We start from the raw sequence: 21,131 nt of genomic DNA, 5'->3' as shown, positions 1-21,131 counted from the left end.
TTGCCACACAGTGAACTATACAGTGCTATATCAGTTGACTATTGCCATAATAATGCTGTGTAAGAAACCATCCCAAAACGCAATGGCTTAAAACAAAAATTTATACTCTCACATCCTTCACTCGGGGATTGATTGATCTAGCCAGAGCACGAATACTGTTTGGCAGATTCTTATCAACTTCACATACATCAACGACATGAGCCAATATTCCATTTCTAGGCATTTACTAAAGAGAAATAAAAACTACACCTATGTACACAGAGACATGCATGTTCATAGCAGTTTTATTTTCAGTAGCCCCAAATTGGAAATCTCCCAATGTTACAATATGCAATGGAATACTACTCAGCAATAAAAATGAATACAATGTTGCTACATGCAAGAACATGCCTGACTTTGAAAACATCACGCTGAGTGAAAGAAGCCAGACACAAAAAGAGTATATACTGTACAATTACATTAAAAATTGTAGAAAGTCTACGGTGACAGAAGACAGATCATTGATTACCTGCAGCCTGGGGTGGAAGAAGGACCCTGTGAGGAGACACGAGGAAGTTCTCAGGCAAGGTGGGAATGTTCGGTTATCTTGACTGGCGTATACACCTGTTGAAACTTACCCAAGCAGGCACTTTCCATAAGTACACATATTATACTTTGATGAAGTGGGTTACCAATTCTCTCCTTCATCCTCACTAGCAGAACCCCAGTTTTGTTCAGAGTGCCAGTAGGATTCTTTGTGGCTCCAGATGACGATTTGACATGGTCCTGGCCTGGGAAAGGTAAGCAGAAGTCCCTCAGTGGGGCTTTTAGGAAAGCTCTGGACAGAGGGCAAATTCAGGCAGCACCAGATACAGGCTTCTCTGCTAACAGACTGAGCCTCGGATTCTAAATCGCTGGCCTGCCTTGCTCACCTTCTGGACCATGCTCAGTTTTAGAATGTCAATTCTGAACTGGGCAACCCCAGGCTACGATACTTAAGCACACCAGCTTCCTTTTGTGGCTCAGACTTATTGATCAGCTATCCTTCCTGGTCCCAAATATTCTTACACTTCCCTGAGGAACTCACACTTATAGGCCAAGGTTCCCAGGCAGCTACCATGACTCTCCATGCTCTCCCCCAACTGGCAGCTGTTCTCTTCCCTCCTTCAAGTGATTTTCCTAGTCAGCTGACCATGACTCATGATCATGACTCTTCTTTTTCCAAAATGGAAATATTTCCATGGGTTTTTTTTTTTTTTTTTTTTTAGTATAAAGCTTGACCCTCCTTCCTGGCATTTTCCACCACTGTGCTCTTCTGTCTGTGCCTTTTCATCTTGGCACTTATCTTGTTTTCATCATATAAATATATGTGTGATTATTAAAATAGTGGCTGTCCCCCTAACCAGATAAATGTTAAGCTTCAGAAGGGAGGGACCATGCCTATTTTGCTCACACCCTTACTCCCATGATACTCCCTGAATAGTAATGAAGAAGTGAAGGAACAAAACTTCCACATCAATTGCAGGTGGCAAGCAGACTCCTAACTCATTAGCTTGGATTACTGTTCACGCCATGATCATTTTTTGAAAAAGCTAAAAAACCATGAAGATAAGGTTCACTAACATATATACACTAGCTAATTTCAAATGGGCCATTACAAGTAGTCAATGATCATTTTTCATCTCAAGTTAATTTTTTCACACCTTCCTCACTTTGGCAAGAGATTTTATTTCCTGTTTTGTTGAGTAAACCATGGTCAGCTAGTTTGAACTCTCTCATCTGTTTTCTTTTTCAAAGTAAGTTATTCTTTAGGGGTATTTCTTCACCTTTCACCATGGAAGGCATACCTTTGCTTCCCCTGATACTCTGGGATCTTGCTTCCTTAATGACTCCCTTCTATCTACAGCAACTACAATCTCTTCCTGTCCATTTGTCTCTTTCCCTTCTATTGAATGAATTCATTCATTCATTCAATAAATATTTTTTAAACATTTACTAAACACCTTGCATTGTTTTAGGCTCTATTTAGGAATATATCAAAGAGCAAATCCTCATTAGAACTTACAGAGAAGTGGAAGGAGACAGATGATAAGCAAAACAGATATATCAATGATAGTCCTGGGGTGCCTGGGTGGCTCAGTCAGTTAAGCGTCCAACTCTTTGTTCCCACTCAGGTCATGATCTCTCAGTTTCATGAGTTCGAGCCCCACATCGGGCTCTGTGCTGGTGGCATGAAGCCTGCTTGGGATTCTCTCTCTCCCTCTCTCTCTCTGCCCTTCAACCACCCATGCTGTCTCTGTCTCTCTCAAAAATAAATAAACTTAAAAAAAGATGACAGTATTTAAGGTCTAAGGAGAGAAATAAATCAGGGGAGGAGTTTAGGAAGTGACCTGTGGGAGGGGTTTCAATATTTAAAAGGGTGGTCCAGAGAGGCTTCACTGGGAAGGTAACAGAGCCTTGAAAGAAGTGAAGGAACAAGTCTTTTGAGCATCTGAGTGTTAGGGGCTGAAGTGTGTACCTTCCCCCATTTCCAAATTCCTATGATGCCCTTGCCCCCAGTACCTCTGAACGTAACTGTATTTGGAGATACGGCCTTTAATGAGGTGATTCAGATAAAATGAGGCCTAATGAGGGTCATAACCTGGCCTGTGGGGCAGGAAAACCAGTGAAAAGTGTTTTACACAGGAAACACTGAGTTACTGGGTTAAATACAGATGATGAGATGATGAGATGTCCTTTTAAGTTAGCAATGATGGCTTCAGTGAGAGCAGTTTTGGTGGACTGGAGCTTGAAAGCCTGACTGTAGTGTGTTTGGGAGGAAGAGAAGAATTGAAGACAAGATGTTTAGAACGCTGGAGAGTTCTGCTGTATTGAAGAGCAAGGAAGTGTGGCAGGAGGTGGAAGAGGAAGTGGGGCTTTTTGTTTGTTTTGCTTTAGGACGGAAGAAATTAGAGAATGTTTGTATGCCAATATTTTTCAAAAAAACTTCAGAGTTTTGATGAGGCAATAGCCTCCCAGCTACAGCCTCCCAGCTACCTTCCTCATCTTTGATGTTATTCTTTTTTTTTTTTATTTTTTATTTATTTTTTTTTTTAATTTTTTTTTTTCAACGTTTATTTATTTTTGGGACAGAGAGAGACAGAGCATGAACGGGGGAGGGGCAGAGAGAGAGGGAGACACAGAATCGGAAGCAGGCTCCAGGCTCTGAGCCATCAGCCCAGAGCCTGACGCGGGGCTCGAACTCACGGACCGCGAGATCGTGACCTGGCTGAAGTCGGACGCTTAACCGACTGCGCCACCCAGGCGCCCCTGATGTTATTCTTTTGAATACACTGCTGATGGACGCATCTTACCGTTTCAATCTGCTCAAAAATTTTCAGGGTCTCTTTAACTGCCGTATGAAAAGGTCCATCGCCTGAGATGAACATTCAAATTTTCCCCAGTTTGACCTTTTGCAGTCTTATCTTTCTTCGTCAGAGCCCTATAAACGAGGTACAAAGCATGCCAGACCAGGGTCAGAAGGCTTGGATTAAAGTCATCGTTTCGCAAGTAGTAGGTGTGTGACTTTAGACAAATTAGTCGCCGCATAGGGCCTGGACTCCTTCTCCTTTGTAACAAGGAAGGGGGCGTGTCAGGGAGACTGGATCCTCTATAGGCCGGCATCTCTAGCAGGCAGTAATTCTCAGCACCATCACGACCACAAGCACGATACTCTGCTGAGCCCGTCCTGCCCCTTCCACTTCTGGGGACCACACGTCTTGTACCGCCACTCATTTTCCCTACTTCGCTTTTGCTTTTCCAAACAGACCAGGCTTTAGAAGAGCCACAGTGGCAGCTCCTTTAAGGTCGGCCGCCTCCCGGCCACCAGGGACTCGCTTCCCACTCTTCCTTTCACTTGGGACCATCCTCTCCACAGTCAGAATCCGCCACGTATTAAGTGCCGCTTCCAACCAATCAAGAAGAAGTTATCTCAGACCTTTGAGGAGCATCCACTTCTACCAATGATCTTCAAGTCTGCTCTAGCGCCTCATTTTGAGGGGCAAGGCCAACCACAGCGATGGCCAATCTGCTCCGGGGAAATGTATTCCGGGTACCGAGGGGCCTACCAATCAAGTAAGAAGATTGCGGGAAGGGCCGTTTCTCATTGGTAACCGCGTCCGGGAGGGGGCCGGGCGCCGGAAGACGGCAGTACGATTTGATTGGTAGGCGTGATGTTGACATCCGGGAAAAGCCCACCTTCTCCAACAGGACAAACCTAGGTCTCCAGAGTGGCGGTGGCCGCAGCCAATCAGAGAAGAGACGCGCCGAAAGTTTGTTCAATGGGCGATGACTGAGGGAGGTTGTCACTCGGGTGGCGGTGGCGGAGGCCGGGCTAAGACGTGGCCGGGCCAGCTCCACTCGGCAGCCCAGACGGTCGGGGAGGCGGCGGGGTCCCTAGCGCGTCCTGGTCCTGGTCAGGGGCTTTTAGCACCGGGAGAAGCAGGCGCCGGCGGCTGCACCTCCATGTCCCCGCGCGGGGTGGGACGCTGATGGAGCGCGCCACCCGCCCGGGGCCGCTCGTGCGGGCGCTGCTGCTGCTGCAGCTGCTGCTGGGGCTCGCGGCTGGCACGGTGGCCGCAGGGCGCGCCCCCGACCTCCCCGCGCCGAAGGTGGAGGCGGCATTCGGCCTGGGCGCCGCGGCCGCTCCCACTTCAGCAGCGCGGGTGCCGGCTGCGGGGGCCGTGGCTGCGGCCGAGGTGACGGTGGAGGACGCCGAAGCAGTGCCGGCGGCCGCGGTCGAGCAGGAGCCGCGGGAACCGGAGCCAGACGACGAGGCCGAGCTACAGCCGCGAGGCAGGTGAGCGGCGCGGGCTGAGCGCCCTGGCCGGCGACCCGGGAGTCCACTTGTTTACGCATGCGCTTCGCGGAGGCTGTGGGGTCCGTGTTTCCCCCCTCGGCAGTGGCCTCTAGCACACGGAGACGTGCGGTGACCCGGGGGGGAGGGGTGAGCGCAGAGCCACGTTCCCATCCCCCCGGCCAGCGACTGGCCTCTCCCCCGTCCTCGCTTGCGGGCAAATGCAGCATCCTCGAAGGTGTCTGGGGGATGCTCAGGGAATGGAGCGCAAAGGTGGGAAAGAAACAGCACTCTCCCTCTTTCATTGTTTTCGAACTTGATTCGTGTTGCAGGGACTCCCTCCCCTTTTTTGTCTTCTGTGGATCACCCCAGTATCCCTGCTGGGGTGATAGCTGTTCGGGGAAAGGACTTTACAAAGAGGTTTCTGTAATTCCTTTTAAACTCACCCCTGTAGTGGCTGGCCCCTGGACCAGGGGGTGAGGTTAATGTTGCTCTAATTGAGATCTGCAGAACATCTGCATCAGATCACCTGGGATGCTGCTTAACTGTACATATTTTTAGGCCCCACCCCAGTTGTACCAAATTAGACTTTCTTGGGCTAAGAACCTGGAATCTGCAGGTTTAACAAGCACTCCAGGCAACTCTTGCACGCACCAAAGTTTAAGAGCTGTGGGTAGGTCTTGAATTTTGGCAGTTCTTTGATATTTAGAGGGTTTAAGAGATGTAAACATTTAAGATACGGTTGTCTTGGTTGATTTGCTTAGCCTCCTTAAAAATGTTACATTAGGCTACATCTTTTTAAACACTTTTCAAAGACTGGACACAAATGTAAGACATTTTAATAGTAACTTATTTTGCAGGCAGCTAATGTCAGCACAGGTGGGGGAAAAAGTGATGTCCCCTCTAACAAACCGAGTGATAGAAGGAGCATTAGGTAAATTAAACCAGAGAGGGCGAGGAACTGTATTAGAAAGTATTGTAAGCTTGTAAGATAGCAATTACTAGATCCTAACAAGTTAGATTTCATTTTCAGTTAAATATCAGAACCTCAATCTATACGCCTGGGATAGTACCACAATTTTCTGGGCACTATTGGAACATTTGTATGTAGATTTTTTTCCTTTTAAATAGCAAACATTTGACAAAATTTTCATAGATTTTGCTAATTAACTTTCCTGGAAGAGTGTTTTTGTTTTCCTTAAACTTCTGAGGTATCTGGTCAAAGTAAGTTACATGAAGTAAAGTAGATGTTTCATTTTTCTTAGGTACAGGTCCACTGCAGCAGGTGCTTACTGGCACTGACAGCCCCCAGGATGCCCTGGGGTTAACAGAGGTCAGAGGCAGATAGTCCTTGTCTTCCAGGAGGTGCGTGTCGTCTAGCAGTGAGGATTAGATGAGGAGACCCGTAATGACATTACAGAACAGAAGGAGTGCCCCGAGTGTCCCACAGTTTTTGTGATGTTCCGTGGGTGGAGTTTTGGGGGTGAAGTAGGTAAAAAGCTCAGAAAAGGCCATGGCAGAGTGAATTGGTTTGTGAAATGTGAGTAGGATCATGGTGAACAAACACTGGACTTGAGGAAACAACAGGAAGAGGCACAGAAGCTGGAAAGGATGTTTAGGGAACGTTTTTGTCTGTATATCTGTGTGTGTGTGTGTGTGTGTGTGTGTGTGTGTGTGTGTGTGTGTTTGTGTCCTGTGTGTATGAGGGAGATACAGACATGCACATATGATGTGTGCTGGGTGGAGAGTTGTGGAAGATGAGGCTAGAACAATAGGTTGGGACCAGATTGTGTATGTAGAGTCTAACACTAGTAATGTCGTCATGCCCTGGGAGCATGTTAGAAATACGAATCAGGCACCATCCGGATCCACTGAAGGAGGATCTGGGTTTTGACATGATCGCCATATGGTTCCCATGCACATTACAGTTGGAGAAGTGTGTAGAGTATCTTGAATGCCAGGTCTGTTTAAGTTTGTTGTTAAGTGGATATAGAACAGAGGGGAGAGATTTGAGAGATTTGAGACAGAATCTTGGTTCCTGGCAAATGAATTGATTTCCTCCTCCCTGGGCACCCCTGTCCACAGACTGAGTTGAGACGGGGTGGTCAGAAGATGGGGGTACATGTGGGGAAGTGGGGAAATTGAGGAGAGCAGGGAAGAAAAGGTAAGGGGCACGGTGTTGAGGCATGGTGACTTGGAGGTACAGGCAGGCCACCCAGAAGGAGTAATTTGGGAAGCAGCTAAAAATGATGGCCTGTAGTTGGAGAGAAATCAGAGTACAGAGTTGAAGCTGTAAGAAAGAGGAGGCTCGTGATAAACCTCAAGACATGCCTTACATCTGGGGCGCCTGAGTGGCTCAGTTGGTTATGGGTCCAACCTCGGCTCAGGTCATGATCTCACAGTTTGTGAGTTCAAGCCCCACGTCGGACCCTATGTTGACAGCTCAGGGTCTTGGAGCCTGCTTCGGAATCTGTGTCTCCCTCTTTCTCTCTGCCCCTCCCCCTGCTTGCTCTCTCTCTCTCTCTCTCTCTCTCTCTCTCAAATAAATAAACATTGAAAAAAAAAAAAAAGAAATGCCTTATATTTTAGAGAAGATGAGCCAGCAGAGGAGACAAATCGCACGCGTTGGGTTGGAGGTGTAGGGTGAGGACTGAGAAGAATGAGGGATTTGGTGGTAAGCACGCGTAAAGAATTTAAGTCAAGCAACAGAGTGCTCAGATTGCAAGATGGTAAGGATTCATCTATGGTGTTCAGCCCCACTCCCTCCTTCCTGCACTGCTCAGCTTGACCGCAGGCAAGTTCTAGGAGTGGTTATCCGTTCAGAGGAGGGAGCCTGTAGAGACAGGTTGAGGAAGAAAGGAATAGAGGAGGAGATGGAAGTCGTTGGAGAGGATCTACTTGGCAAACAGGAGGACCACTTCTTTCTCAGACACAAGGAGAGTGAAAATAGAGGAGTTTTGCCTGGCAGAGAGTAAGTGATCTTGGGCAAACAGAATCTTCTAGGAAGAGATAGGCCCATGGTTAGGGGTCTTCCTGGTAGCTTGAGATAGTGTGGAAAGTTGGAGAAGCCTTGGATAAGTAAATTGATAGAGTCAACAAAAGAGACATATGCCAGGTTTATAAAACTTCTTCCTAAGTGCTCTTTAAAAAAGTGAAAAACCAGACAATATCGGCGTTGCATAATAATAGACCAATATCCTGTTTATTTAAAGGAGGAGGAACAGATTTGAATTAACCAAGCGTTTATTACAAACAGCTGTGAAGAAGAAGTATGGTACTTGCAAAACTGTTTTAAAAAGAGGGAGGTGGGGAATTAAGGTTGTTATTTTTGCTTGTTGTCTTTTGATGCCCAAGAAGCAATATGAGACCCACAGGTTCATTTTTTTTTCTCTTGGTGGAGTTTTCATTGGTTTTATCCAAACTGCTTACTCCACATCTCAAGAGCATGTAGATGAGTAAATAAACTTTTTTTTTCTTTAAAAAGTAGCCAAAACATTTTTAATGTTTTATTTATTTTTTGATAGAGCCTAAGCAGGGGAGGGGCAGGGAGAGAGGGGGACAGAGGATCCAAAGCGAGCTCTAAACTGACAGGCTGACAGCAGTGAGCCCAAAGTGGGGCTCAAACTCACAAACTGCAAGATCATGACCTGAGCCGAAGTCCCGAAGTCAGATGCTCAACCCACTGAGCCACCCAGGCGCCCTGAGGATACTCTTCTTTATTTGAACTCAGAAGCCTTTACACACTGAGGCATTTTGCAGAAAGGGCCTGGGTTTTCATCAGCTGCTGTGAGCTGTGACTCCAGCATGCTTCTTCTTTTCCTAAATACTGCCTGGGAACTTCATCTGTTTTTTTCCCCCTTTTTGTAAGAGAGGAGCTGCTTCTGGACATTTTTACTACAAAATATGATAAAATACAAAGAAGAGAACTTGTAGGTTACAGAACTAAATGTAAGGGGGGGAATTAATTTTATTTTTTTTATATTTCACCCTTTTCCATTTGTAAATGGCCATTTTGATTAAAAATGGCTCCTAGAACAAAGCAGAAAGAGCGTGTCCAAAAATGTTCTAATCTCATAGAGAAAGGATATCCGGTACTCATGTTGTCTATAACATTGAAAACTTAAATGGTATTCTTTAAGGTTTAGCTGATGTGGCAAAGCTATGAAGTATAGCAGGTGATTTTTGACATCGTTTGTTTTGATTTGGGGCAGGGCTAGTCCTGTGGTATGTTTAAATAAAGGAGGTTTGATTTGAAGATTTACTTAGTAGGTGAGGACTAAGAAGTACAGTCTAATTAGTACTAGTTTGTGTTTGGACAAGAACCTATGCTTTCTTGAATAAGAGCATATGTTTAGGTGAAGATTCCTGGCTACATTAAAGCAGATTTAACCAAATTGCATTTTTATTTATTTATTTATTTATTTATTTATTTATTTATTTATTTATTTATTTTTAATGTTTATTTTTGAGAGAGAGAGAGAAAGAGCGAGAGTGTGAGTGGGGAAGGGGCAGAAAGAGAGCGGGAAACACAGAATCCGAAGCAGGCTCCAGGCTCTGAGCTGTTAGCACAGAGCCTGATGCGGGGCTTGAACTCACAAACTGAGATCATGACCTAAGCCAAAGTCAGACGCTTAACTGACTGAGCCACCCAGGTGCCCCTTTGTTTTTTTGTTTTTTTTAAAAAATTGTTTTTAATGTTTATTTATTTTTGAGAGAGAGACAGACAGACAGACAGAGCGTGAGTGGGGAAGGGGCAGAAAGAGAGAGCCAAATTGCATCTTTAATTTTGTAGAGTTTTTTTTCCCCTCTCCCTTCCCTCAAAGAAAGGAAATGTGCAATTTAAAAATGCAGTTGTTAATGTAGAAACTATTCACTCGATATAATGTTCTCCTGTCACCTGCTTCTCTTTCGCATGGGAAATGTCTACAGGTAGTAAGCCTCCTTTAAAATTATTGTATGAAAGAATTTAGCATCTACTTACCAGACTCTGATAAACTTAATTGTAAATAGGCAGGTATTCTGGGTGTCTGAAGTCAGAGCAAATGGTTTTTCAAAATTGGATATTCATTGTGGCGTAAGGTCATTTCTGCTCAGTTGAGGGCAAATCAGAGCAATAACAGGATAGACGACATCTTGATGAAATTTCTGGAATGAGTAAAAGCTGCACATTATAGTAATATAGTAGTTGCTATTTATGAAAACTTATCATTAACAGAACGATAGAGTTTAAAAACCTAAATTCATGCTTCTGTCCAAAACCTCTTGTTTGGTGCATGACCTTATGCAAGTCACATCTTTCTCAGCTTCTGTTTTGTGTTTCTTTTATATGTATAATAGTGGCTGCCCTGCGAAGATGTTTCATTCAACAAACATTGCATTTCATGTAGGGGCCAGGCACTGTTAGGGCCCACGGGTGGATGCATGGGCAGCTCAGCTTGCCTGTAAGCCCCAGCTGTGACAGGGGGATCATTGTGTTGAAGAATTAACTACACTAGAATGGATAGTGAGTGATATAAGAGTAGTTTGAGAATAAAGCCAATGGGGATATCGAGTGTGTGACTCCTTGAATGTGAAGTGTCAAGGCCGCTCTAGGCTGCAAAGCCCAGAGCAGTGATTCCCAAGCCAGGGCTCCTGGATCTCCAAGGCAAAAGTGGAGATCCATGAAATTATCAGTATTTTTAAATAACTAAATGGAAAGTGGATATCCAGTGAGGAGAAGCCTAATTAAACAGTCAGGTTTCTTGGCTTTGAACTAGAATTGTGTCAAACTTAAGATAGTAATCTTAGCTATGACTTTTAACAAATGTTCAGTATTTTGTAATTTTTTTTTAACGTTTATTTATTTTTGAGACAGAGAGAGACAGAGCATGAACGGGGGAGGGGCAGAGAGAGAGGGAGACACAGAATCGGAAGCAGGCTCCAGGCTCTGAGCCATCAGCCCAGAGCCCGACGCGGGGCTCGAACTCACGGACCGCGAGATCGTGACCTGAGCTGAAGTTGGACGCTTAACCGACTGAGCCACCCAGGCGCCCCAAGAAATGTTCAGTATTTTGGTTGGTACTTAAGTATTTCCTCTACAAATGGGGGAGTTTATTAGAAATGATGTTTATTGTGCAAATGAAATCATTTAAGATGCAAGATAAAGAATAAAAGGGAACTTTGTTGAAAAGTTTAGAACTGCGTACGCGTGCGTGTGTGTGCGTGCATGCACATGGCAGTGGGATGGGGGGTTATGCCTGATTATGAAAGGCTGTATGTGCTATACCAAGCAGTGTGGCCTTTATTCGGTGAGCACAGGGAGCTTCAGGACTTTATCAGATCTCTATTATAGAAACAAAACTGTTGGAACTGCACAGGGGAGAGAAACCTGAGGCAGGAAAATATGTCAGAAAGGCTTTTGAAGGTGTTCTGATGACAAGTGAGAATCGGTTCTGGGACAAGGGCATCGGTAATGAAGAAGAAGACGACGATTTAAAAGCTTCAGAAATAGAATCAATAGTACCTGACTGTTGTCTAAATGTAGAACGTAAGGGAGAAGGTAGACATGATGTCTCATGTAAGTGTTAAGTGACAAGGCAAATGGAGAAGGATGTGGGAGAGAAGATTCATCTGAACACTTTGTGGCGATAACGGGTGCGCCCTGCTGGAAATGGAACTAGAGCAGGTAGAGAGACGGTGGATGGTAAATACCATATAGGTTTGGGAGCCCTCATGTTCCACGTGAAGTCAAAGCCATGGGCGTTGGCTAAAGCTAGAACTCCATGGCCTGCTTGCTGGAGATTGGGAGCACCAGGAATGATGGGGTAGAGGGAAGTGGCCTTGTGGAAGCCAGGGAAAGAGAAGGTCCAGAATCAAGACCCGGCCTTCAGCTGCTGCTGCAGGACAGACTTGATGAGGAGAATGGGTCTGGCATTAGGAGGAAATTGTTGGAAACCTCTCTTAAGAGTACCTTCCAAGTGGGACGCCTGGGTGGCTTAGTCGGTTGAGCATCCAACTTTAGCTCAGGTCATGATATCACGGTTCATGAGTTCGAGCCCTGCGTCGGGCTCTGTGCTGACAGCTCAGGGCCTGGAGCCTGCTTCAGATTCTGTGTCTCCCTCTCTCTCTGCTCTTCCCCTGCTCACACTCTGTCTCTCTCTCTCTCAAAAAGAAATAAAGATTAAAAAAAAAAAAAAAAAAGAGTGGCTTCCAAGGATTGGGTGATGCATAAGAGAACAGTGCTTGCTGTTGAATCCTCCAAGCAAATGCCTTTGTAAACTAAAGCAAGGTGTAAGTGAGGGATAGAAGTTTCAAGAGAATTAATTGACAGAGTTGAACAATAGACCTTCTTCATCCATGTCATAGGTTAGTTTTTTATGCTAAGGAAATAGCCCTTTGAGAGAAGTCAGTGTTTGCCAAACTGGCCTTATAGCAAGACTCAACCTGGGGTGCTTGTCAAGCTATAGCTCCCAAGCCCTCTGGGGATGGGACCCATGAATGTTTAATGGCTTTTATTTTTTTTTTCAACGTTTATTTATTTTTGGGACAGAGAGAGACAGAGCATGAACGGGGGAGGGGCAGAGAGAGAGGGAGACACAGAATCGGAAGCAGGCTCCAGGCTCCGAGCCATCAGCCCAGAGCCTGACGCGGGGCTTGAACTCACGGACCGCGAGATCGTGACCTGTCTGAAGTCGGACGCTCAACCGACTGCGCCACCCAGGCGCCCCTGTTTAATGGCTTTTAACAAGCACCCCCAGATTATTTTTATGATCACGCAAGTCTAAGTTATTCTGAACTGGTGAAATAGCTGTATCTTACCTGTGAAAAAGCAAGTGGAATGAAGCTGAGAGCAGAAGAGCAGAGCCATGGGGATGTGCACAAAGCTCCCGTTCCTAAAAAGAAGAAGAAAAAGCTCCAGTTCTTCCCACAGGAAATGCTGCATCTGCAGTTCCCTTCAATTCTTGAATAAGTTAAGGGGTTATCATTCTTGTTCATAGAAACCTGAAAGTAGCACGAGTGAATTGTGGGGAGATAAAATGGCTTTATATTCTCCCTATTTGGGGAGGGTATTCATTTTGCAGCTCTGATTGATGTTTGTTCTAAATGCTTACTGCTGTTCTCTGATTATCGTGCGTTCAGCATTATCTGTCTACTGGATGCTTTTCTCAATCGATAGTATATGGATGAGCATCTCTCTCTTAGAATGTGATTAGATACAATAGTCCAAAGGATAGCATCTCTTTTTTGCCCCGTAGCGCTACTCAATTTCAGCCACAGCAGAAGGGATACTTGCTTCCAGAGACATGCTTGGGAAGGAGCCCATAGTTAATGTTATGGCTAGCGGGTTGCAGATGAGCGGATGAAGGACTGTGTGTGTGTGTGTGTGTGTGTGTGTGTGTGTGTGTGTGTGTTGACACTTAACAGAGTTGGTAGGGGATTTACTGTTATTTCTATCAAGCAGGTTAAAATAATTAAGGGTACTGCATTCACATAGAAGAAACAGATTACATTAAATATCAAAAGGCAGTTAAGAAAGTGATATACTTATTTGTTCCTGCCCACAGGTTTGTAGTTCTTCTAATTATTGCCCAAATTTACACTTCTTCTCGGATACAGTATATAATCTGAAAATATCTTGTTTTAAAAAAAAAACAGAATCAGGGCACCTGGGTGGCTCAGTCAGTTAAGCGTCTGACTTAGTTCAGGCCATGATCTCGCCATTCCCAAGTTCGAGCCCCACGTCCGGCTCTGTGCTGACAGCTCAGAGCCTGGAACCTGTTTTGGATTCTGTGTCTCCCTCTCTCTCTCCCCCTCCCCTGCTCCATCTCCATCTCTCTCTCTCTCTCTCTCTCTCTCTCTCTCAAAAATAAACAAAAAATTAAAAAAATTTTTAAAAACAGAATCTTTGACTCAGTTAAAATGCACCTCATATGATAGGTTTTCAGTGAAAGAACAGTTAGATGTTAAACTCCAAGTGACTTCTTAAAGTGTATTTTTATATCCACCTAAGATACACATATGCATATTTTATTGTTGGGTTTTTCTTTGTTTTGAAGATGAGACCTAGAATTTTACCATTCTTCTCTATATACCTCTAGCCCAAATACCTACATACTCAAAAAATAAAGGTTTTTGTTGCTGTTGTTGTTAAAGTAGAATGTCAGGGGTGGTAAACAATGTTGGTTCTGAACTTTAAAAATAGTGTCTGAAGTGTTCCAGTGGTCTCCTTAATTTTTCATGGGTTAACACTGTTTGCTTATACTAAGTTTTGTTTAAATTAGAGTGGCTTTCATTCCGCTATTTATTTGTGTTTAATGATTACTGAACAGAATTAGACATTTCTACAATGGCACTAGGAACGAGGTAACTTGGCTGTGAACCTTGGAATGCTGGCTTAATGATAGATTCTCTTGCTTTTATTTGTAAATTGGCACATCTAAGGTATGGATTTTTTATACCCTTCATTATAAAATAATATTCTTCCTCGTAGTATCCATCTCTCCCCCAGTTCCCAACAGATCTCTTTCAAAAGCAGGGTAATGTGTGGGGAGGGGAGTTAAGTTGTTCTCTTTCTTTTGGTTAGTTATCTAAAGTCACTAGCGTTCGTAATGCAGCAAAAATCTTTATTTTCATAAATTAGATTATGAGTTACCATTTGGAAAATTCAAAATGAGAATTGGTGTATAGTTTGGGAAATAAATTAACAATTTTATTTATCCACTTGATACATTTATTCATTTGATAAACAATTAAGTGCTTTGAAAGGTTTCCAACGAGTTGAACTCTTCTGTCATGGTCAACTTCTAGCTTCACTTTGATTTTGTATGCTTTGTACTTCAAGTGAAATAGAAGAGAAGAAGTTTGTATTTATAATCCTAAAGTGGAACATAACTATCTGTAGGTGGAATTTGCATGGCCTTTGAAGCAGACAAACATACCTAACAAATTCCTAAAACAAGTGTACAACACAGTCTTTCATTCGACAAATATTTATTGAAGACCAGTTCTGGATCTGGGAGTGTATGTTCCAGACAGAAGGAACAGTAGCTGCAAAGGCCCTGAGGGAAAATCAGGATGAGTTTGAGGAATCGGGGTAGTCATTCCGGGGGTACCAATTTTGGATGTGCGAACTTTGAGAAGCCTGTAAGACCACCTGAATCTGGCAGGCAGTTAGACATGTAAGTCCAGAGTTCAGGGACAGATACAAACTTGGGAATTGCCGGCATATAGATGGTATTTTAAGCTATGAGGCTGGATGAGACCATCAGATGAAGTACATGGGGGTAGAGAACACTTTAAGAGCTAGAAGAGATGAGAAAGAACCAGAACACGAAACCGAGGAAGAGTAGCATACAACTAAGAAAAAAAATCAGATCTTAGAAGCCGCATGAAGAGTGCGTTTCACGGAGGGCAAGGAGAAGGCACTGGTCGGGTGCTGCTAGAGGGTCAAGTGAACGGAGACCTGACCATGGGGTTTTTAGTATGAAGGTTTTTAATGACCCCAACAAGAATCTTTGAAGTGGAGCGGCAGAGGCAAAATGTTGATTAGGAATAATTTAAGACAGAAAAAGGGGAGAGGATTTGGAGAGAGAATATAGAAGAACTCTTTCAAGGAGTTTTGTTCCAGAGGCAGGCAAGGAGTGGATGGAAGCTAGAGAGGAGAAAGGGTTCATTTTGTTTAACTGGTTTCATTTTTAAGTGGGGGGAAATAATACCAGGTTTGAATGCTGACAAGGATGCTCTGGTAGAGGGGGAATGACTGATGTAAGAACAAGACAGGAGATGTGAGGACTGGCAAATAGAGATCTGTTTTCTAAACAGAAACGTCGGTAGTGGGTGGAACCATGAATGAACAGTTCACCTGCAGTGATAGCAGGGTAGGTAGAATTCTTGGGTCCCTTGCTGATAAACTGAGAGATGTGATGGTGGGATTTCTTTTGATTATATCTGTCCCCGAGATGCCTGAGCTTGGAAGAGCTAGTGTTAGAAGTTGAGGAGGAGAAATGACATTGTCAACCTAGGACAGTGGGTGAGTATACAGACCAGAGTAGTGTGCTGTGATGGCAGAGCATCATTAATAGCCCCTTCCACGTTGGTGGTCGTGATTAAAGTGAGCCCAGTCAGCATGGTTATGTTTTTCTTTGGCCACATTCAACTGCACGGAAGCGAGTGAGAAAATGCAAAACGTTGGATTTAACCAGGGTCGAAGTTCTGCCAGTCAAGTGTGACAAGTGAGAGGGGACAGGGAGTAGAGGTGGGGGGAGCTAGGAAGCTACGAAGTGCTTAAAATGAAGGACTATGGAATTTACACTGGGTAAGAAAGAGGTGAGGGCATAATGGTAGTGAAGCTCAAGGTCAAAGTGACAGGATCCCTGGTGGGGTCTGAGATTTGTGGGAATCGGGGAAGTAGAGGAAATAAGCAGGAAAGAGGGGTTGGTGGCAGAGGATGGAATGCTTGACATTTCAGTGGGGCAGGGGAGATGCGGTGATTGGTAATGCCAAGGGCTAGGGTCTCACCTTGGCAGTGGTTGAGGCAAGGTAAACAGATAGTGAAAACCCAAAGAACGTGTTAACAGTGACAGTTAAACCAGGAGCTAAAATCCTCAAAGAGTGAGGCTAGTGGCCCAAGGGTCAGTGGACAATTACTAGGAGGGGTAATGGGTGGGGCAGTCTGATCCTGAGAAGTTTTCGAGAGGAGAGAAATAGTGTGGAAATGGCAATGAGGCGCAAGGAGTGCGCCTACCCTGTCACGGGGCCCAAGGGTCAAGGGTTTTGGAAAAAAGAATTCTCTTTGCTCCGGAAACAATGTCCTCAGGAAGAGCTGGCTTTCTACTCCAGCAAGAAGGCAAGTGAACATTCAGGGAGAACTGTGTTTCGGGGTTAAGGCTTTCAGGGCTCAGGGAAGGGAAAAAGACGGCAGAACCGGGAATGTTGAGTTCCATGTGGAGATTACAGTGTGGGGATGAGGGGTGACCTGGGAGTCTGGAGCTCTTCCAAAGGGATAGAAACAGATAGAGGACATACTGCAGGGAGCCTGGTGGGCTTTAGACAGATAGTAGTAGCAAGTGGACCCTCCTCCCCCAGGCCTTGAGACGGTCTGGTGTTCTTTCCAGTGTATGCAGTCAGTGCCCAATATCATACACATCTTTTAAACTTTGTCTTATTATTTTTTTACATTTATAGATCATTAGTGATTATCAGCACTTTAGATGGGCGAATTGCTGCCTTGGATCCTGAGAATCGTGGTAAAAAACAGTGGGATTTGGATGTGGGATCCGGCTCCTTGGTTTCATCCAGCCTCAGCAAACCAGAGGTAAGGATTTTCTATTACATATTGATTGGAAACAGTTAATAATGATTGCTGACACTTGTAGTCTGCATTTGCTTAGAGAGCTGGGGCTCAGGGCCTGATGGCCCGGGTGTGAGGTCTACCTGCCTTTTGCGAGCTGTGTCCCCTTGGGGCAATTACCTAACTTTGCTGTTCCTCAGTTCCCCTCCTGTAAAATGAGTGGGTGATGTCTTCTGCTTCTTAGGATTGTTTTGAACATTAAAGGAGTTAATCATATAAATGAATAACTGAGAATACTGTCTGCTGTATCACTATAGCTCTTTATCTGAGCTATAACATGATCACCGTTTCTTCCGCCTTATTATTGTCACAAGGTGCCTAGGAATAATAACAAATAAAAGTATCTTAACTGCATCTTAATAGTTAGAAATACATGTGGCAAAATCCCATAAATTATTCCCTACATTTTCCCTTCAAGTGTATACGCTAATGGTAAGCACGACATTTTCTTTGAATGTAATTTTAGACAAATTTGATTACTTGCAAAAACAAAAAAACCGTGCTTCTGAAACTCCTAGGGCACATGACTCCAAGACTTGAGCAGGCGACACAGCTCCGCAGAGCTTCAGTGTCCTCATCAGTAAGTGAGGACACTGCTTACTTTGATGAGGTTGGGTGCGGTGCGGGTTAAATGAGGGAAATTTCTTTTTCTCACCGTTCGTCTTGACTCTGATAGATTAAGTCTCTGTCCTTTTCTAGAGCTTTATTCTCTTGTTTAAGTCATGTAAAATAAGCCCCTCTCTTGAGTTGTGACTGCCAACACGAAAGCAGTCACCTCTGTTTTCCAGAATACTCTCAAGCCTCCTATCTTACCAGGCTGCTCCTCTGGGACACTCCCTGTGGGTGTTCTTTTTTCTCTTTCGTCACCAACTGTTCCCTTTCAAAAAGCTTTCCAGTTGGTATCAAATTTGGAAAGGACAAAACCTAACATGAGGGGCTTAAGAATGACCTGATTAGTGTTGATGGAATTTTCTGATGAAAAAACTGCTACCAGTGACCCAGCTACACTCTAATAAACCCAGCCTGGATTCCTTCCTGGAGCACCCAGGCAGGTGCTTTGGGAAATTGCCCCGCCTCCGCATTTGTGTGTGCCGAGCCCTCACTGGGTTTTCATAGTGCTTACCATTTATCAGACGGTACAATGTGCTGAAAAAAATCTGAGAATACTGAACTTCTGTTGTATTGTGAATTATTAATATAAATAGCAATTTTATTATAAATTACAATAATGTGAATCAGGTATAATATTCAGATGAATTACTACTCAAGCGAAACATTGATTTGTGTTCTGCTGGGATTATGCTTGGGTATGCATGTTTTGCTTTATTTTTAAACTAGACATAAAAAGATGATCAGCAAAATCAGAAGATTGTAAGCTGTTCACATCTGAGGTAATATTACAGTGTGTTGTGGTGGTACAAAGCATGTGTGTGTTTGCAAACTAAAATATACTCACGAACGAAAGATAAATTGCATGGTATGACAAAGTAGAATGCAAATAGTTATGATGCCCTGAGTGCTGTTGAGTGGGTTTAAGTTACCTTAGCTGTTTTCTTAGGTACAGTTCAACTTTCTCATTTCCTGTGGTTTATCAGGGCTCTCTTGTTTTAAGTGCTTTCCTCCCCACGTACCCCAAACCCTAGACCCTTTGGATAAAATACTTTGAAATGTTGAATCTCAAGCATATTCCCAAAGTTTCACTGTGTCACCCTGAAACAGTAAATGAAAAGCTCACTGGCCACCTTCCATGCAGGGGAAGAAGCCTGAGGCCTCTTTTCAGACCTAGATTTTCATTTTCTATTTTGTGGGAACAGAAAATCGAAAGATACTGCCCATCTGGGATAACATAATAGGTTTTCTAGACTTTACGGCTGCCCCAAGTTCTTGAGACCATTTCTTGAGACTACGTGTTCTCTATGTAGATAACGCTAATGACAACAAGAGAAGTTATTTGCTTGAAATTGCAGACCGACTAGACGATAAAGCTGGGATTAAACCGAGCCTTGCCTGACCATACTCCATTCTTCGGGCTTTGGAGCCATTTCTCCATCCTGTGTGCACCTCCCCTTTACAAACTCAGGCTGCTCAAAGAAATTTTAAAAAGAGTTGTTATTAAATCATTTTAAAAAATGAACCCATTGGATGAGAGCATAAATAACATATTTTTATGAAGAATATTTTCCAGTTTAAAAATATTTTAGTAAGAAGCATGGCTTTGTTTTGTATTTTTATAAGTCTCTTTACTTTCCGGTTTGGCAGAAGATAACTGGATTTTCATATCTGCTTCTGCGCTCATTGTGTTGCATTGTTGTTTTGGCTGAACTATATGAAGAAGAAAATCCAGGCACATACATATACGTGGCTAGAAAAGGGAGATGTATTTTAGAAGCCTCTTCAGATGATTGGGTCATTCTTTTTTGATACTCTACCAAAACACATGGAAGTTTCTTAAAGGTTAGTTGCACTGTAGAATCTGAAACCATATCACTGAACATTTTGTACTCTTTTACATTAACATCCATTTGTCTGTCTTGCCTTTTACTCATGCATGATGTTTTAACATCATCTGGCAAATATTGATTCAGTGAGTTATACAGATCTTCCAGATGTTGACACATTTCTTTATAGAATATTTAAAGATCAAATTCGTTATTATCCTTGGATGTAAATTAAAATTTTTTTTAAATGTGTTACTATCACCACTGATCTCATCAGAAAAATAGTTAAGTACTGGGAAACTATTGAGCTTACATTGGTAGATACAGGTTTTCCAAAATTCGAATTTTCATTTGAAAACTGGTTTTTGGTTTTTTTTTTTTCCCCACAAATATGGTCAGTTGTTCTCTTTGCAGTGAGAGGTTCACTTTGTGTATTTTTGAGAAAATGTCTGACAGGTACCCAGCTCTCATAACCATCACATCCCCTCAATTTTTTGAGTAGAAATGGCGCCCTGTGAACAAACAGCCCCCAAAGTCCGTCACACAAGCGCTTTTTCCTCAAGACGTGTTTCATTCAGCGTGTGGCTAAAGTGCTAGTGTGTCCTCGACAGTCACACCAGAAGAGTGAAAACGTGTACTCAGGTCCCAAATGAATGAAATCAACTTTTTATCGCTTCACCGGAACATTCCTGAGTGAAACTTTTCTCTTTCTCTCTCTCTCTCTCTCTCTCTCTCTCTCTCTCTCTCTCTCTCTCTCTCTCTCTTTTTGCCGCAAGTGTGTGCTGGTGAGAAACACAGTGACCAGTAGTTGGGTGCTTGATGGCGTGCTAAGGCGCTGCCAGTGTTAGTCACCATTGCTTTTATACCATCAGTGCGGATATCACCCCAGTGAGAAAGCAAGTAACACCTTCGCCGCAGAACTTTTTGACTCTCTGCACTTGTAAAAGCATCTACAGGCCACAGTTTGAGAATTGCTGAGCTAGTGTATGATAGAAATAGTATAAGAATATTTGGAAGGCAAACAGGAATGTAGCGTGAGCTTGAGTCCTCTGGTACTCAGTAGGGTGTGCGTTGCTCAACAGCTACAAGTTGTGTTCACAAGTTGGACAAAATACCGCAAAAAGAGGCTCAAAAACTGCTATTTGAAATGCCCTAAATATGACACATAGAGTTACTATACCTTTTTAAATGCATCTGATAAAATATTTTACGAAGGTCCCTAACGTTTTGTGAGCAATAGTTAATTTTCTCTTTCTGAAGCTCAGCATTTGGTAGGGAAGGGTAGTGTAGGGAGGAGGGGTAGATACAGCAGGTGGAAGGAACTGGCCTGGAGATAGAGCCAAAGCCACCCAGGTGACAATAGATAGATCCATGACTCCATGTGGGGACTCCTGTATTAGAATGGCAGTCTCTCTAAGCTTTCATCAAGAGTGGTATGAAGGAGGGGCGAGGAGTGGTATGAAGTTGGTTGAGCGTCTGACTTCAGCTCGGGTCATGATCTCACGGTCCACGGGTTCGAGCCCCGCCTGGGCTCTGTGCTGACAGCTCAGAG

The 21,131-nt window shown here is 43.8% G+C and overlaps 2 protein-coding genes across 2 annotated transcripts in view; one reads left to right on the top strand and one right to left on the bottom strand.

The window, feature by feature from the left end:
- The window catches only part of RPIA (ribose 5-phosphate isomerase A), a 72,788-nt gene extending 71,590 nt beyond the window's left edge, over nt 1-1,198 (bottom strand). The window contains exons 1-3 of the mRNA XM_030311078.1: nt 1,067-1,198; nt 618-770; nt 509-534 (exon numbers count right to left, since the gene is read on the bottom strand). Coding sequence (XP_030166938.1) covers nt 509-534; nt 618-770; nt 1,067-1,109 — 222 coding nt within the window. The 5' untranslated portion in view covers nt 1,110-1,198. The remainder of the gene's footprint in view (nt 1-508; nt 535-617; nt 771-1,066) is intronic.
- Nucleotides 1,199-4,317: 3,119 nt separating this feature from the next.
- EIF2AK3 (eukaryotic translation initiation factor 2 alpha kinase 3) overlaps nt 4,318-21,131 on the top strand; it is a 71,576-nt gene continuing 54,762 nt past the window's right edge. Inside the window, exons 1-2 of the mRNA XM_030311076.1 lie at nt 4,318-4,816; nt 16,976-17,105. Coding sequence (XP_030166936.1) covers nt 4,509-4,816; nt 16,976-17,105 — 438 coding nt within the window. The 5' untranslated portion in view covers nt 4,318-4,508. The remainder of the gene's footprint in view (nt 4,817-16,975; nt 17,106-21,131) is intronic.

This window comes from Lynx canadensis, chromosome A3, assembly GCF_007474595.2.
Source record: "Lynx canadensis isolate LIC74 chromosome A3, mLynCan4.pri.v2, whole genome shotgun sequence".
Classification (NCBI taxonomy): Eukaryota; Metazoa; Chordata; class Mammalia; order Carnivora; family Felidae; genus Lynx; species Lynx canadensis.
This window is presented reverse-complemented; position numbering and strand designations above follow the sequence as displayed.